This window comes from Alligator sinensis, unplaced genomic scaffold (genome assembly GCF_000455745.1).
Source record: "Alligator sinensis unplaced genomic scaffold, ASM45574v1 scaffold278_1, whole genome shotgun sequence".
In the NCBI taxonomy this organism is placed as follows: domain Eukaryota; kingdom Metazoa; phylum Chordata; order Crocodylia; family Alligatoridae; genus Alligator; species Alligator sinensis.
The window spans coordinates 3309010-3327027 of record NW_005841952.1 but is presented as its reverse complement, the minus strand read 5'-3'; the positions used below and the strand labels follow the sequence as shown (position 1 = coordinate 3327027).

At 56.9% G+C, this 18018-nt stretch overlaps 1 protein-coding gene across 5 annotated transcripts in view; it reads right to left on the bottom strand.

Moving 5' to 3' along the window:
* IGSF9B (immunoglobulin superfamily member 9B) overlaps positions 1-18012 on the bottom strand; it is an 89753-nt gene extending 71741 nt beyond the window's left edge. For all 5 annotated transcript variants that reach the window (XM_025200029.1, XM_025200030.1, XM_025200031.1 and 2 more), the window contains exon 1: positions 17880-18012. In XM_025200029.1, coding sequence (XP_025055814.1) covers positions 17880-17943 — 64 coding nt within the window. In that variant the 5' untranslated portion in view covers positions 17944-18012. The remainder of the gene's footprint in view (positions 1-17879) is intronic.
* Between the last annotated feature and the right edge of the window lie 6 nt (positions 18013-18018).

The window sequence follows — 18018 nt, the reverse complement described above, 5'->3', positions numbered from 1 at the left end:
AACATGCAGGTGCTGTCCCAACCCCACATGCAGCTGCCACCTGGCTGGGCCTCATTATTGCTGCATCCCAATGAAGTCAAAGCTTTCACGCCTCATCACCCAATGAGATTATGCCATTGGTCCCCCCCCAATCCCAAAACCCAGGATGCCTGAAAGCAGGTCCTTGGTGCCAGCCTGCCCATGGCAGGATCCTGGAGACATCTCCTCCATGCCCCAGTGTAGACAGTGAGGAGTCAACACCATGGCTCCCTACCCTTCCCTACTTCAGCCCTGCAGCTGGCTCTACAGACACCCCCACAGCTCCTGCTGCAACATCTGGCAGAGACCCATCAGGGCAATGCTGTGGGAGGGGTGGGGGCTGTGCAGGGCAGGGCGGTCAGTGCACACCTCGGCCTCAGCCAGCATCTACTCAACCCGCCTGGGAGTCATCCCCAAGCCCTCCATCCAGCAAAGAAAGCCCCCGGGGCTTGTTGGGAGGCTTCACCAGCTCCCCACTCCATAGGTCCCCTCCCATGCAGGCCTGAGCTCCTGCACAAACCCCTGCAGGACAACAAGCTGTGGAGGAGCCAAGGAAAGCAAGACAAGCACTAGCATACCTAAGCTAGGGCCCAAACCTCTCCCGGTAGCTGTAATGGAGCTAGCAACAGAGCAAGAGCTGCAGGACTGCTCCAAGATGTCCCAATCACCCCATCTGGGGCAGCAAGGGGAAGGGAAGGTCATGTTAACCTTTCACCTCTGGGAGGTTTCTGCAGGAACCACTTACCCTGTTCAGAAACACAATGTCAAGCCCAGAGCCTCTGGCCACTGAGGCCCTGCCACTCCCACACCCCGAGAGGAGGGAGCCTGTCCCCAGCCCACCCTGGCCAGCCCTACGTTCCCCAGCTAGCAGCTCCTGCAGCGCGGAAGCTCGGAGCCGGTCCAAGCCTTCCCCAGCACGCAGCAGCTGCGGTGTCTCCCGAGCATGCAGCTGGCGCCCTGCCAGAGTGCGTAGGACTTGATGCGCTTTGGCACAGCCCCAGCCCTTATCACCAGTCAGCACCAGGCCCTCCATTCACCTGCAGAGCATTCGGATTTTAACACTGTCGGCAGGAGCAGAGGAAGGGCAAGGGGCAGGGAAGGGGAGGCCTGGGCTGGTCTGCGGCAGCAGCGCTGGCCAAGCATGTGCTGCTGCCAACACCAAGCCCAGCAGGCTGGCGAGCGAGGCTGCCAGGCCTGAGGCATGCCGCACTGAGGGGAGTGCGAGGTCAGCCAAGGGGAGGCCGGGCTCTGCCCTACATGCGTTCAACACAGCCGAGGGCTAGGTGCACAGGCCAGCAGGAACCAACTATGCTCAGCACTGTGCAGGATTGGGCCAAGAGACAGAAAGCACAAGGAAGGCTAGCCCCTGCTTTTCAGAAGCCCAGATACTTGGCACTTGACACTGTCAGCTCCACCCAGGCCACCATGACCCATGTCTCCCACCCCAGTCCCAGCAACACTGCCAGGCCCACATTTCTCCCACCCCACACATCTCCATCTACTCCAATAAAGCCTGTTCCCATCACCCCAAAACAGTCCCCCGCTCAACCCAGAGGGAAGCTACAATTGAGAGGCCACCCCTGGCAGTCCAGCATGGCTCAGGGGGTCTGGCTCAAAACCAACCCCTGCTCCCCACACCAGATAGGAAGCAAAGCCCTGGCCAAGTGGCAGGAAGCATGGAGCTGGGGAAAGGCTGTGAACCCGGGAAGTTGCCTTAGCCCAGCAGGTGATTGTGGTGGAGACGAGGGGGCAGGATGAGAAGACAGCAAGATGGTAACAGAGGCAAAGGTTGGGCTGGCCTGGAAGGGAGACCAAGGGCTTTGCTTAGATAAGCAGACTTTCAAAGCAAGGCACCCCAGCTCAGTGCCTAAAAGTAACTTCAGGCAAACAAGGAAAGGCCCAGCACCAGCGTTGCCAGCCAAGGAAGCTTCCTGGGACTCTAGACCAGCTGGGAGTGCTCTGCCAAGCCATAGGCAGGATGCCCAACGTGCAAGCAAAGATTAGGCTCTCTCCAGCAGGGCCCAGGGCACATGCAGGCCCTGGTGCCCAGGCTCCCAGCATGCCTACTGCACAGAGGCTGCCTGCAAGCTGCTCAAGCTCGTACACTACAACTGCAGCCTGGCCTGCCACAGGGAAAGGCCCCACGGCAGCTTAACGTCAACCAGCTTAAAGCAGCAGCTTAAACCAGGTCAGAAGACAGCTCCTCCCTACATGGGCAGGGCTGTAGCTCTGAGCACCACACATTCAAAGCATGCCTGAAGAGTTCCCCATGGGAGCAACATCCTCCACCCTCCCCAGCTTGGGACACCTCCAACAGCCCCCCAGCAAGCACAATGCTCTTCTCACTCTGGCAGCAGCAGGGCAGGCTCCTCCACATCCTTGGATAGCATGCACCACTCAGGGCCCAAAGAGATCATCCTGAAGGGCTCACTGACAGCACATGGCTTGAATACAGCCATGCAGGAGCAACTAAACCAATGCAATACAGAGTGAGGCCTGCAGCCAGAGCATCACGCCAGCCGCCTGCCATCTTGCAGAAGCAGGGCATGCAGGCTGGCCATCATGAGGGGCCATCCCAGTGTCACCACCTGGAAGTAGTTGGCTCAGCTTGGATCTGAGCAGTCTCCTCCAGGCCTGCTGCTGCTCAGCTTGGATCCAAGAAGAGCACAGCCCAAGGTGGCCTGGCTGCAGGGGAGCAAGGGCAGAAGAGGGAGGAGGAAGCAGCCCTCCATCCCTCTAGCCGTGAATGAGCCCATCTGAACCAGGAGCTGAGCCCCCACGTGCTGTCAGGCCAGACGCCCGATTGATCCCCATCCCGGTCATTCACAGCCAGCCTCTGGGTTTCTCTGCGCTATTAGCAACTTTAATCTGCTCTCAGATAGATTGTATTTCAAGGCCCTTCCTCACAGGCCCCGCTGACAGGAAGGAAGTCGGTAATTCAATCTTGGCTCGTGTCTTTAATGGCTTTTCAGCAATAGGGGGGATAAAGATAACAGCAGTAACTCCTCCACGCAGCCTATTAGGAAGGGAAGTGGGAACAACAGCTCCTCCCAGGATAGATACCCAGCAGGAGTACCCACCACCTTGCCCCACCAAGGGCACTAGCCAAGAGAAGCAGGGCAAGGGCCGGAGCAGTTGCACACCCCGTAACCCACACCTTGCAGTGCCTCCAGCTGGGAGATGCTGGAACTGCGATGGTTGCAAGTGCATCCTGTACCAACATCCCCAGGGAAACTCATGCTGGGAGCAGCCCGGGACCAGTCTCCATGCAGGGAGCACACTGTGGCACCCAGAGTGGCCACAGCCTGGTGGTGTCAGCTTCCCATTTGGCAATCTGGAAATCACCTGGGCAGAAGATTGCTTCCTCCAAGACAGCTTCAAAGAGGCTTTCACATAAGAGACATAAGTCACACCAGGTGTTTCTCCAAGCCCTGATAAAGCGCCTGATGCCATTTGCTTGGATGCCAGCGAGACCCCATCCCTGCAGGCACCCAGCTCTGCAGAAAGAGCTCTTTGCAGGCTCAATACCAATGCATTTGATGTCTAGCCCATCCCAATTTAGCACTTCCCTTCTCAGCATGCCCTCAGAGTGGGCTGCTATGCAAGGAGGAAAGGAAAGAAGAAAGGGAACCACTGCTCCTGATGCCAGGGAGCAACATGAATTGCATTTCCAGGCTTCAAATCTCACCATCCCCTCTACCTGGCTCTCCCTGCTCCCACCTGCCCAAACCCCATCAGGTCAAGCAACCTCTTCTCCCACCACTCTTGCCAGGTACTCCCTGCCCCTCCTTCTCAGGGCCTATCACTAGCTCCCTGCCCAAGGATAAAGGGAGGAAGAGGAGTGTGTTGCAGGCTAATGCTCCAACTGAGGACACCAACCCTTACTGCAGCCAGCTCCTTCCTCCTTGCCCTTGCTCAGGGTAACTCCTGTGCCTGGAATGACCTCCCATCTTCCTATGAACCTCCCTTGCTCCTCCAAATCCAGCCCCAACACCCCTTAGCACTCACCCAGCGCTGCCCCCATCCCACCCCAGCCTAAGTCGCTTCTTAGCAGCACCAGCTCTTAATAGGATTCTCTCACACCCTGCCATGCCGCACATTACCCTTCACTGCCCTTGGTCTGTCTGTGCCCTCAGCTGGTCTGAGTCTGCCAACTCCAGGAGATGGGGGCCGCCTCTCGGCTTTGATCTCTACAGCACTATGTGGAGCTCAGGCATCTGCACGGGGCTCTGGGCTGACTGGATGGGAGGACACTTGCACACATCCAGCCATTCCCATGTGCCCAGACACTTAAGGTGACAAGGTGTATGGGAATCTCATCAATAAAGGGGTCGCTGAAACCCTAGAGCCAGCCCAGCTCTTTAAGCCATACAGCCACATCCTTCAGCTGCAGGCAAAGCCCTACCACCCACCTTTCAGAGCCACTGAACAGCTCAGCTCCTTAGCCCTGCGGCCTGATGGCCAAACAGGAGGGTTAATCCTAGCCTTTCCCATCCATAGGACAGGCAGATCTGCCACTGGGCCCGCTTTCCTACCAGTGGCACAACGGAGCCACTGGGCCCGCATTCCTACCGGATACAGGGCCCCTCCAAAGAGAAGGCAGCCACTGAGCCTGACTGCTCCCACCCCTTTCCTTTGGGAAAAACCAGGCTGAGAAGACAAGGCCTGCCCCATAGGGAGAGAAACGTCTCCTTTTGCTCCCTACGACCTGGGCTGGCCACAAGCCCTTACCCCCAAGGAAACTGGTGTCCACTAGGCAGGAAGATTCCCAGCCAGGCTTGACTCTACCCCTGTTAGAAGCGGCTCGCTAACTCACACAAGGGGAAGGGGAACAAGATTGTGAATGGAGGAGAAAGACACAAACCACAAAAAAAGCATGAATGGGAAAGCAGATGAAAGAACAAATGAGCAAGCAGAAATGGAAGAACAAACAGAGAACGCCCAGGCAAGAACACAGGAGGATCGGAGACAAAACTGACAGCCAGAGACCAAGGGAAAGGAAGAATAAGCAGCAAAGAATGGAGGGAGAGATAGAACAAAGGGATGAACCAATATAGACATTGCACAGGCAAGAACAGGCAGTGAGAGGCATCCAGATTTAACCACTGACATCCCTATTTCAGACACCACCAGGATCTAAAGTCCTGGGCCTGGACCAAAATTTCTCTTGTATGTACTGCCAGGGGAGCTACCCTAAGCTGAACATATATGTGGGGAGCATGAGGTCCCATCCCCACTTCCCAAGGGGGGCAGAGGATGGCCCTTATGGGTCAGAGCAGCTTGCCCATGCCAGCAGGAGGGCCCAGGTCCAATCCCTCTCGCCTGTAGTACACGTGGAGCTCCCTCCTTGCACACATGCAAATGCACACAAGTTTTGCCACTGGAGATCACCCAGTCTCTAAGCTCACTGAATATACCCAGCAAACATGGCATGGGCAGTGTGTCCGTACCTAGCTGCAGACTCTGGGAAGGAAGTGCTAGGATCCGAGGGAAGGAAAACATGTCCGTTTCTGGCAGGACCAGTATGTAAAGGAAAGGCTAGAGGGGTAACGACGTGCTTGACTATACTTCAGCTCGACATGAGCACAACTGTCTGGCAGCCAGGGCAATCGCAAGCACCCAGCTCTGGCAGGGATCCCTGCTGTCTGCACACCCCACTCACTTAGCAGCCCCACTCTGCCATCCACACCCCAGACTAGATGCCCCTTTCTCCAGCGAGATGCACCATCTGCAGCACACACTAGCAACTTCTGCCTAGAATTAAGCTTCTGGTCTAGTAATTTCCCCTCTTGGGAAGAGAGCAGGACTCAATGTCACAGGAGCTGCCAGCACCCAAGCCGTTGTGGTAGGGGCGAGGGGAAACCCAACTGGGTTTTCAACTTCAGCAGTGAATAGGGAAGCCAGCTCTGTTATATCCACCTCTGTCAACCACTATGACCTTCCAGGTGAGAGGAGAGATATGGGGCTATGGCCAGAGAGTTCTGGGATCACCTGAAAGAAGCCAGTGATGGCTCAATTTTATAGGCACCACACAGAGACACATTCCCCCTCGGCCTCCAGAGCCCTGCTATTCACAACACACCTAAATACTGACCGACTGGTGTTAGAGAGACCACTGCTGCCAACTCCTACAAGTCATACCTCACTCTCCTCCACCTCACAATAGCTCACAGCTTTCTTAAAGCTCCCGAGGAAGGAGAATTTGGTGCCTGTTTCGTTTCCCTTTAAAATAGAGTAGGATTCTAGCTCTAGGATTTGCAAAGAAACTGGGCGCTGTACTGGGATGAAGCACAGCTTTGCCAGTGTAGCTGCAAGAGCACTAGGAATGCTTTGCCAACACTGCACTGCTGCTCCTGTATCAGTGAAGCACGCTTCACACACACCAGGCCTTGCCAGCTGGAGGGTCTGTTGGAGCAGCTCTGGCAGTTGACTTTGCATCAGCATTGTGAATGGTCTCACGTCGAGGCGTGAAAACAGGCCTCTGACTTCTGACAGCTTTGGCAGCTCTGGCCTCACTGCCCCAAGGTCTAGACCTAGTGGGCGCGTGTCTTTGGCCCTGCTGTACTGAAATCAGAGCTCCAAATTATAAGCATCACCCTTAGTACACAGGCAACCACCGGGAGCTCTGCTAATCTGGGCAAGAGAAAGAGCCGGGGCAGGAGCGGGTGCATCCTGCAGATCAACACCTGGCTGCGCAGGTGGTGTCACCAGCAGGGCTTTGGCTTCTTTAACCATGGGATGTTGTTCCAAGAAGGAGGATTGCTGGGAAAAGATGGGATCCACCAGATGAAGAGAGGGAAAAGCATCTTCACACACAGGCTTGCTAACCTAGTGAGGAGGGCTTTAAACTAGGTTTGCTGGGGGATGCAGACCAAAGCCCTAAGGTAAGTGGGGAAGCAGGAGACCTGGAGGAAGAGCAAGCAGGAGGGGGCACCAAGGGAAGCCTTCTCATTCTTCCTCAGAAGTCAGGGAAATCAGCTAGTTACCTCAGGTGCCTGTATACGAATGCACAGGGCCTGGGAAACCAGCAGGAAGAAGTGGAAGTCCTTGCACAGTCATGGAGCTGACGTGATCAGAATAACAGACGTGGTGGGAGGTTGCATGTCTGGAGCACTGTTGTGGATGGGTACAAAGTGTTCAGGAAGGACAGGCAGGGGAGAAGAGGAGGAGGAGTTGTGCTTTATGTAAAAGAGCTGTGTGATTGCTCAGAGCTCTGGTATGAAGCTGGAGACAGGGCTGTTGAAAGTCTCTGGTTTAAGGTTCAAGGGGAGAGCAAGAAGGGTGACGTAGTGGGTGTCTGCTGTAGACTGCCAGACCAGGAAGAAGTGCTGGATGAGGCTTAATTCAAACAGCTAGTGGAAGTTACCCAATCACAGGCCCCGGTTCTCACGGGGGACCTCAATCACCCTGACACCTGCTGGGAGGGCAATACAGGAGCGCACTGGCAATCCAGGAAGATTTTGGAGAGTGCTGGGGATGACTTCCTGGGGCAAGTGGTGTAGTGGCCAACTAGGAGCCATGCTCTTCTTAACCTGCTGCTCACAAACAGGGATGAATTGGTGGGGAAGGTGGTAGTGGATGGCAACTTGGGTATCAGTGACTATAGTTTCATAGTTGGTAGGGTTGAAAGGGACCTGAGCAGATCATCAAGTCCGACCCCCTGCCATGGCAGGAAAGAATGCTGGAGTCAAATGAACCCGGCTAGGCAATTGTCTAGCCTCCTTCTGAAGACCCCCAGGGTAGGTGCAAGCACCACTTCCCTTGGAAGTTGGTTCCAGATCCTAGCCGCCCAACCGTGAAGTAGCGCCTCCTGATGTCTAACCTGAACCTACTCTCCGTCAGCTTATGGCCGTTATTCCTTGTTACTCCTGGTAGTGCTCAGGGGAGCAGGGACTTTCCCAATGCCTGCTGATCTCCCTTGGCCAGTTTATAGACAACCACCAGATGCCCTCTCAGCTTTCTCTTGTGGAGGCTGAACAGGTTCAGGTCCCTCAGCCTCTCCTCGTAGGGTCTGTCCTGCTGCCTCCTGATCATGCGAGTGGCCCTCCTCTGGACCCTCTCCATGCTGGCCACATCCCTCCTGAAGTGCGGCACCCAGTAGTGGGTGCAGTACTCCAACTGCGGCCTGACCAATGTTGCACAGAGGGGGAGGATCACCTCCTTGGACTTACTCGTGATGAATCTATGAATGCATGACAAGGTGCAGTTAGCCCTCCTGACTGCATCCCCACATTGGCAGCCCATGTTCATCTTGGAGTCTATACCGACTCCAAGATCCTTTTATGACTCTGTGCTGACAAGAGGGTAGTTCCCTAGCCTGCAGGTATGTTGCTGGTTCTCTCCCCCTAGGTGCAGTACCCTGCACTTGTCAGTATTGAATCCCATCTTATTCTCATCCGCCCACCCCTGTAACCTGTCTAGGTCTGATTGCAGCCTTCTAGCGTGCCCACTTCTCTCCACATCTCAGTGTCGTCTGCGAATTTGAACAAGGTGCTTTTCACCCCCTCGTCCAAGCCGCCAATGAAGATGTTGAACAGTGCAGGCCCGAGGACCGAGCCCTGGGGGACCCCACTGCCCACATCCCTCCAGGATGAAAATGACCTGTCCACCGCCACTCTCTGGGGGCGGCCCTCCAGCCAATTGGTAACCCATCTGACCGTGTAGGTATCGACACCACAATCTCCTAATTTTTTAATGAGAATGGAGTGAGAGACAGTGTCAAAGGCCTTCCTAAAGTCCAGAAAGCTTCCACAAGCTCTTGAGTGCTGGAGGATGGCACCCACCTACTCCCATCTCACCACAGCGACTCAGAGACAACCCAGGCTTCCTAAAGCTCCACTCCAGCCAAAGCAGCTGGCCTAGAAGCTACAAAGACTAAGAGCTGGAGCTGAGGTCTCCAATTCTGCATTCAGTGGTTTGGTGCCACCTGCCATCACTGCCCTGCTATGAGGTGGCAGCTTCAGCTGAATGAAACTCAGACCTAGGTCCTTCCCTGGTACCAGATCCCAACTGTGGCACAAACTACACCACCCCAGCCCCTGCTCCATGCTCAAGGACACACCAAAGAGCAGCAGGTAACAAACAGGTTTACAAATACCCCATCTCCAGCTTTGCCTCCCAGCTGTAAGCCAACACAAAGCTGCGCCATAGACCATGAGAGAGGTGGGAAAGGGAAGACTGGCCACTCAGCTGCAAGTGACACCCTTATTCAACCTTGTCACACCCCCACTTCACTGGGTGGGGCTCTGGGTACCTGGAGCAGAAGGGCCAGGAGTGGAGCAGGCCCTAGTGATTAGTGAGGAGACACTGGCTTCTTGATCCCAATCCAGATTCCAATTCCAGTGCTTAGAGCAGGAACGTGCATCTTAATGCCCCAGGGTCACCCCTAGCTCTGAGAGAAGGGCAGATCTGCAGCTCTTTCATGCCCCGCTTCCTTGTGAAAAGAAGATGCTGGGAAGCAAAGCTACAACTGAAGGGCAGAAGAGGCTCCCAGTGACACTTCCAGTTCAGTTGCTACAGGTGCTACCTGCACATGGCCAGCAAGTGAGGGCTGAAGTGAAGGTAAAAAACCCCACTTGCTGCCCCACAGCAAGCTGCACCTTGGAGCTTGAATGATACTGCAGTCATGGGAGACTTGGGCAGGCCAGTGTGACCAGGCATGGAGAGGATCTGCAGACTCAGGCAGGCTATTCCAGCCAGGCAGTCCTGGACAGCTCCAAGGGTCTGAGCCTTCTCTCTGCCCCAGCACCAGGTCCCCAGAGCTGCCAACAGCCCCGTCTTTGCTGCCACCCTGGGAGGCCATGCAACAAGCCTGCAAGGTTCACCCGAGGTCACAGCCAAGCTTGGCAGACAAACGGCCCATCTCAGCAGGGCCTGGTGTGTGCCAGCCCTTTTGCTACCAATAGGTGCCCAACTGCCATGCTGGCAGCCAGCTGGGAATGGGAAAACAGCCCTGAGAGATGGACACTGCTGCTTACCAGGGGGCCCACAGATCAGTGATAAAGGAATAACCCCACCAATCAGCACCCTTGAAGCCTTGACCCTGTAGATGCTTCCACCCATCAAAACAGAGGTACCACTGACCCACTCAACACCTCCCACTCCCACTCCCTTCAGGTGAAAGCAAACATGTTGAAGTCGCAGAGCCCCAGCACCTGACTCTTGCACTGCACTGGTTTACCTACCAGACACCTCAGGGCAGCAGGGCCAGCCCACTGCAAAGCAGCCCAAAGGCGGCCTTTATACCTCCACCCACTCTGACTGGGAGACCAAATCCACCTGCACACAGTCCATGCCCACCACTGCAGGCCCAGTCCTGCTGAGGCTCCAGACACAAGCCAGCAGCACTTCCCTGGGGGGCAGAGGGTCCTAGGACCAGGGGCAGAACAGGACAACCAGCTCTGGGCAGAGATTAAGAGGGCCAGGCTCCAGCACCTGTTCCCGAGGAAGGTGGCAGAGAGCTGGAGCTGTTCTGCCCCTTCCCTCCCTCTCCCCACTCCACCCCTGCTGCCCCAGATCACATTGTATTGCTCACTGAACATGACAAGCATGCATGGCTCAGCTCAAGCTGTGGGGGTTTGCTCAGCCAGTCAGAAACTACACATGACAAAGCTGCAATTAGCTGCTCAGTCATCTAAGAAAGTACCGAGGAAGCTGACCTGATTCTGTTAGCTAACCCCTCCCGCCCCCCAACCTGGCTGCTCACAGGTTATCTGTGTCACCCAGAGATCAGCCATCCCTGCTTGGATCCACTGTCTGGGAAAGCAGCCCCCCAGTCTGGGGATCAGTCACCCTCATTCTTCCCCTCTGCCTTCCAAGCCCCCAGCTTGGCTCAGCAGTAGCAGCAGCAGCTGGGATTGCCGCAAGATCCCTGCTTTTTAGACCCGATTTTCTAGGTGACTGGCTGAGAGGCACGTAGGTCAAGTGCCTCGCCTCAAGGTCACACAGCAAAAGCCAGTGCAGGACTGGAAAGAGCTGGACGCACCTGCTTAATGACCTAAGCATTAAGTTCAGAGTCACCAGATGCTCTGGAGCCACAAGCTCAAATCCCCCTTCAGAGACCAAGGACAGGGCTCCGAGGAGACCCTGCCAGTAAGAGCAGACCCCTCTGCACAGGCAGTCTAGATCCCAGGCACCTGCTGCCAGGGCACTCCATGAGGGAGGTGTCGGGCCCTCCCAGCCCTGTGCTGGACAGCAGCCACTTGCCAGATCTGTCCATGGTGCTGGAACCCGGATCTATCCACGGTGCTCCCGGATAAGCCCTCTTCTAGCCTTGCAGCTGAGCCCCGAGATCATCCCTAGAAAGCGACTAAAACAATCCAGGAAGAGTTGGAGGTTGGGAGGGGAGAAGGGTGGGGTGGAAGTCAACCTTTTTGCATTGCTGGAATACCAAGGGGCCTGAATGAGATCACAGATGTACATACCCTGAGTGCAAGAGAGGCCCTGCCCCAAGGGCTTGCCATTGAGATAAGCAAGATAAAGGCTATGACTTGCCCAAGGTCACACAGCAGGTCAGCAGCAGTGCAAGGAACAGAACCCAGGTCCTGGCACCCAGTGCAGTGCCCGGGCCACTAGCCCATGCCATGATCTCCATGTTGAAAGCTTCACTTGTCAAACAAAACGACACGGCCCCAGGGAACACTGCCCTTGCTAGGCAGCCATGCACCTGACACCAGCTCCCAGGGGGCATCCGTGCAGAGTGCCCTGTGTACAACAGGGCTCCTCCGTGTAGGCCAGATATTGCCCTTCCCCTGCGTGAGGGCACTGGGACATTATGAGACATGGAGCATTGCTACCTAAGCACCCCTTGCCTTGCTGGCAGAGTGCTCCCAGGGAAGCACAGGCTGGGAGCACACAGACAAGTCCTGCAACTGAAGTGGTACCCAGGATCCACAAGTATGAGAAGAAGCTTCCTGCATACAGAGCGCAAGAGCCTAGATCAAGAGAAGAGCATCCTCTGGGAGCCATCTCCACAGCAATGGGACTCGGAAGAAGCACACAGCTGCCTGCGTGCTGCTGGCATGTGGCGCTCCACCAGCTCCCAACCCCTGACACCCTCCATGCAACTCAGCACACATCAGCTGCAGCAGGAGACTCAGGTGGAAGCAACCCCAGAGTCAGAAACCAACCAGGCAGCTGCCTGCTGAGCTCTGCAGCTCATGGCCCACTCTGCCCAGGCCCCATCCCAGAGTCCTGACAGGCGAACAGACTTGTCCCAGCCTCTGACGGACCATCCTTCATCTCCAAGAGCACCAAGTGCATGAGCAGGAGCAGGCAGAGCGTGCACCACAGGTGCTATAACCAGATCCCACTGACTGCGCTCTCTTAGTCAGAGACGTGCACCATCTCCTGCCTATAGTCCTACTGGACCCAGCGGTTCTTCAATCCTCAAGCTAACAGCTCCTGTGCATGCACTGTGTGCATTGATAGCCAGGACATCCGCTCAGGTCCCCTGAGCCAGGCACATCCAGCTCAGGACCTTCGAATGTCCACCAGGCTTGGTTCCTCAGGAGAGCTGCGAGGACAGAGGGGGTGACCAGCTATGTTCCTGGCATCCCAGAGTGGGGGATCCACCTCCAGGTCCAGCTGGGGGCATGCGGTTTGCTCCCACCTGCTCTGAACTCACCCTATGTGGCAGCACCCAGGCCAAAGAAGCAGGAGCAGCAGGGCTTCTCAGCCACAGGGCCAGGAGGGGGAAGGGGCCTTTCAGCAATGCTCAGGCCCCAAAGGTTGCTCCAAAGCGAGTCCAACCACCAGCAGCCCCTTCACCCAAGCCAAGCAGGGCTCCAGCACAGATTCCCTTTATCTGGGGTCAGGCAGCTACATTTCTCTTTGATCAGAGGCAGTGAAGCACCCAAGGTTAATCTGATTAATCTTTGTCTCCCTGCCCAACCTGGAGGACTAGAGCTCCCCCACCCAAGAGCGAGGAGTCTGCCAAGTCTCAGCCAGCGGTCAAGTCCTGCTACCCTTGGCCATCCACCATCATTGCACATGCCAACGCCCACAGACCTGAAAGCTCCCTATCTGAAGCGTTGTTTCCCACAGATAGGCTTGCCTCACGGTGCAGGTGCCAGTCCAGGCATCCCGATTGCCAGCCCACAGACAGCAGGCGGAAGCAGCAGTCTTTCAGCTGGCAGGAGGCAGGAGCCAGGAGCCAGGATCCTGGAGCTGACATGAGCCACTCAGCTCCCACATGATCCACCCAGGCTCTGAACCAGCCTGGGAGAAGGGGTGGGAGCTCTTGGGAGGAGGGTGTGACAGCAGTCACATGGGGTGAGAACAGCAGAGTTTTATTGCCCATTGTTCCCCACAAGGGCTGGAGAGAGATGGAGTCACCAAGGAACAGACTGCACAACATGGGTGATGAACATGGCTGGACAGAGCCGAGTGCATCCCACAGGGCCCAGCAAGCTCTGTCCCAGGGCCCAGCCATAGCACCCATGTGCTCTCACTGACCCAGAGACCAAGGGCCACTGTTGAGCTTGGAGTGACAGAAGTGATTTCCAGAAGGGCAGGGTGGGGGGCACCACCACTCAATCTCAGAGTCACCCACCTCCAAGTCAGGACCCCTCACTGCCAGCCACAGCCCTACACCTGACTTGCCAGCTGGCCATAGCAGAACCACTTGCTCACTCTGTGCCTCAGTTTCCCCATCTAATATGGGGGCAGCACCACCCAGGTGTTGTAAATCCCTTTGAGGCCTCAACGGAGGGCACTGGAAGAGGGCCAAGCACTGCTGACCTTAGAGCTAGGTGCCCACCCTGTCTACAGCGGGCATGCATAAAGGAACAGAAGACACCTGGGAAAAAACCCTCATCTCCACCCTGCAGCCACGGGACAGGAAAGGAAGAACCGAATGGCTCCACAAGCACAATGGCCACAGGCACCCAGTGCTGGCCAGAGACAGCAGGCTGCGGGACGTGACCCGGGAGCAGGAGCAGTCATCGTGCACTGACTCCTTGGTACTGTGACCCTCTACACCCATCTCTCTGCCTGGGTCAGGGAGGCTGAGGGCCAGGCCTGTGCTGGCTCAGCTTATCATGAGTGGTCACCACTCTCCAGACCAAGCATGGTTGGGGGTGGGGAGGGTCACAGGAGACAGTACAAGTCCAGAGACCAGCAGCAAACAGAAAGGGGGCAGGGGGAGAACAGGCAGAGACAGCAACAACAAGGACTTCACGCTGCCCTTAAGCATTCAGATTAGCAGCTCCACAGCACTGACACTTGGTGAAGGAAATGCTAAGGTCACACGAGGTCAACGTCTGCCACACTTTGCCAAGGAAAAGCCAGCAGCTTTAGCAAAAAGGGACGTGCATATGCACATGTTGCCTCCGTGTCTGTATATCATCCATGCACCAACTCAGCTGGAACCCCAAGAGCACCCTCATCCCCAACCTCCTCAGGCCAGAGACACTGGAGAAGTTCACAGCTCCCAAAGCCTCTGCTTGTCCCAGGGAAATAACACTGGACCTGGGGCTCACATGTCAGCACTGCAATCCCCACTCACCCCACCAGGAGGCACTGCAGGGGGTAGTGCAGGGGTGCCCCTGGGGGGCAACCCCACCTCTGCCACCTGGGCAGAGACCCCGCAGGAGACAGCAAGAGAGCTCACATGGAGCACTTGTGGCCCCCACCCTCCAGCAAGAGCAATGCAGAGAATGGTGCTGAAGCCCAGCAGGATCTGAGACTACTCGCTGCTTGTGGGACCACTGGGGACAGCCCGACCAGCACATGGCCCAGCATCAGTGCTAACCCAGGCACTGGGAGCAGAAGCTGCCGCCAGTGGCTCTCTGCTCACTCTCAATCCGATGTGGAACGACAGCCTTTGCCCTGAACCCCTGGGCGCGTGCCCACGGGCAGAGGGTTCTGCTGGATCTAGTGAACATATCTGCAGCGAGAGGACAGGAGGGACCCCGGGCCCTCCACACCCTGGCTTCTGGGCCAGGTGGGCTCAGCCCCTGCTCTCCAACTTCTGTTATAGCAAGCTGTCTGCAGTTCACCAGCTCCCTCAGGGAGCCAAGACCCTGCACACCAGGGTCTCATCCTACCCCTGGACACCCAGGTGCAGGGTACAATCTTTCAAGTGTCACTAGTGAAGAGGGCTAGAGCAGGGAGCTGGCTCCCAAGGTAACACAGCCCTGGTCTCCAGAGCCAGGATACCAGTCAGGCTACTTGCGCCACTGCAGCAGGTGATGCAGCCATCCGCAGACAGTTCCCTGCCGCTGCCTGAAGGAAAAAAAAGTCATGGATATTCGTCTAAGCCTCCAGCCAGCCCCATGCGCTCACCCACGTTACACACAGACTCACTGTACACACGCAGCCCACGTGCCTACACCCCTCCCCCCCTCCCTGCCACACAGAGCACACTCACGGGGGACTCGTACAGAACTCCCTATCCCGGTGCTCGCCTGTAGTGCTCACCCCACGCATGGTGTACTCACTGCACACACCCACGCATTATTCATAGTACACTCGTTCAGCACGTACGTGCTACTCGCTCACCACACACACACGCATAGCCCCCTACACACAGTACACTTACTCATGACACCAGCCCCCTGAGCAGCATCTACACACTTACAGCAGCTGGAGAATTTCTCTCTCCCCGTGTCTAACGTACGAGCACTGCCCCAGCTGGGAGCTCATGTCCCCTACAGCAGCAGCAGAGCAGCGTAGCTGCCTGGCCCAAAGCAAATAATTCACGCTATTTCTGAGCAAAAGAAGCGGCCAGGCACTCACCTTCCCGCTTTACATTTCCCCAAGACAGAGGGAGCTCTCCGTATGCAAGGTGCTAAGTAAACGGGAGCTTTGCCATGGGTGAAAGGGGCCTGGGCCAACTCAATGCCAGGCCATCCCACCCCAAACATCGTTCTGCATCCCCAGTGCAGATCACACCTGCCCCCAAGTCAGGTCTTGCTCTTCTGAAGAGGGTGGGGAGAAGGATTGGCAAGACGGGGCCCCAATCTCTACAGGGCTCTTATAATATTTGGCCCTGGACCCTCTCAGGATAAAGGTCTAAGAGGACCCCACTTGCTCCCTGTGTGTACCCACCTGTTCAACTGCACGGGTCTCCAGCCAGAGACCTGCTCTACACTCTCACTGGCTTGCTCATGCCTGGCCCAGAGGCGACTGGTCCAGGACTGAGCTCCCAGGCACGACCATAGTAAGCCCTGAAAGAGTTGAGGCAGCTGGCTACTGGTTAATTTTTAATGGCAACTACCACATGCCTACAGGTCTACAGCCCTGGGATCAGGCAAGACAAGGACACCTAGCTAGTTGGTTTCAATCAATCTCCTTTCCAACAACAACATGCACCAAAAAGGGCTACAGGAGGCCAGTGAGACAGGACTACCAAGTGTGTTCTTTCAGCAGCCCACTAGTTGCCTTCCCTTACAAAGGCACTAAATAAAAAGAAACACTCCCAAACAAGGTGCAAAGAGAGAAATCACAGCATGACCCGAGAGCCACTTAAGGGGACCCAGGCACTTGGTGGGACTTCAGTAGCCACCTGGCTACTTCATCTGTGACTGATGCCAAGGGAAGGTGGCTGGATGGCCCAGCAGGGCTGGTAGGAGAAGGGATCGGCTCTGAACCAAAAGCAGACAGAGTTGAGAGCAGGAAGCTCAGCTTACCCTTGCAGGGGTTAGCCCAAGGGGAGTGCGACCAGGAGCCGACAGAAAGGAGAGTCATGAACTGAGTTGCAGCAGTGCACTGGGAGTCAGCACTTGTGGGTCCTATCAAGTCTCCCGTAACCTTGGGCAACTCTATGCCTCAGTTTCCCCATCCGTCAGTGGAGTTAATGCCACCCCCTCAAAGCGAGCAGAACGCCTTACGCTGAATGCAAAGCACTTGGAGAGCAAAGGATGAAGGGCGCCGCAGAAATGCAATTCACAGAGAAGGACTGACATCGCCCAGAGAAACAGGGGCTACAAACACCTATAAACCGCAGGGAAACGCTTGGCATCCGTCACCATCCGCTTGCCCCAACCCTCGAGCAGGACACAACCTGGGAGCAGGAGAGGCTTCGCCTTACGCTGAATGCAAAGCACTTGGAGAGCAAAGGATGAAGGGCGCCGCAGAAATGCAATTCACAGAGAAGGACTGACATCGCCCAGAGAAACAGGGGCTACAAACACCTATAAACCGCAGGGAAACGCTTGGCATCCGTCACCATCCGCTTGCCCCAACCCTCGAGCAGGACACAACCTGGGAGCAGGAGAGGCTTCACCCGCCTCCGGCCACTGCAGGTCTGGGTCTCCCCACGGCCCACCGAAACACTGAAAAAGCAAGCGCCGGGAAGCCTGCCTCCTGCCGGTACACACGAGCCACCTGCAGGTCTGGGTCTCCCCACGGCCCACCGAAACACTGAAAAAGCAAGCGCCGGGAAGCCTGCCTCCTGCCGGTCCACACGAGCCACGGCTCAACCTCCTGCTCCCCTGCCCGCCAGCCCCTCGCTCCCACCCCGCAGCTGAACTCCGCCAGCGAGGGCCAGCCGACAGCCCGGGCACCCGCTCCGCAGCGCTGCGCGCCCTGTGCGTGCAGACTGCGAGCACGCGTCCCCGCAAGCGCCCCGGTGTGGGGTACGGGCAGCGGCATTTCAAACCAACCCGAAGGCATTGGGGGGCACCCGGCACACTCCTCCCGAGGCAGAAGTCGGGTTTCGCAGCCCGTGGCAGGGGCACGGCACAGGGCAGAGCCCGCCCCGATGCCCACGGGTGGGAGGCATCGACCTGGGCAGAAGTTTGCCCCTGCCCTTGATGCAGGGGCTGCAGCGGCGCGTCCCGTCCCTGGTGCCCCGCTCGCACGGCGCGGACGGGATGAGGCTCCGCGGGGGCAAGCAGCGCGGCCGCACTTGGACTCACCTTGCGCGGCCAGCCCCGCGGCGCCCAGGACACTTGCAATCAAAGCGGCCGCATAGCAAATCATAGTACTACCGCCCGGCGCCGAGCAGCATCTTCCCGCTCAGCGCGCCGGGCCCCGCGGAGCGCGCATGGCCGAGCC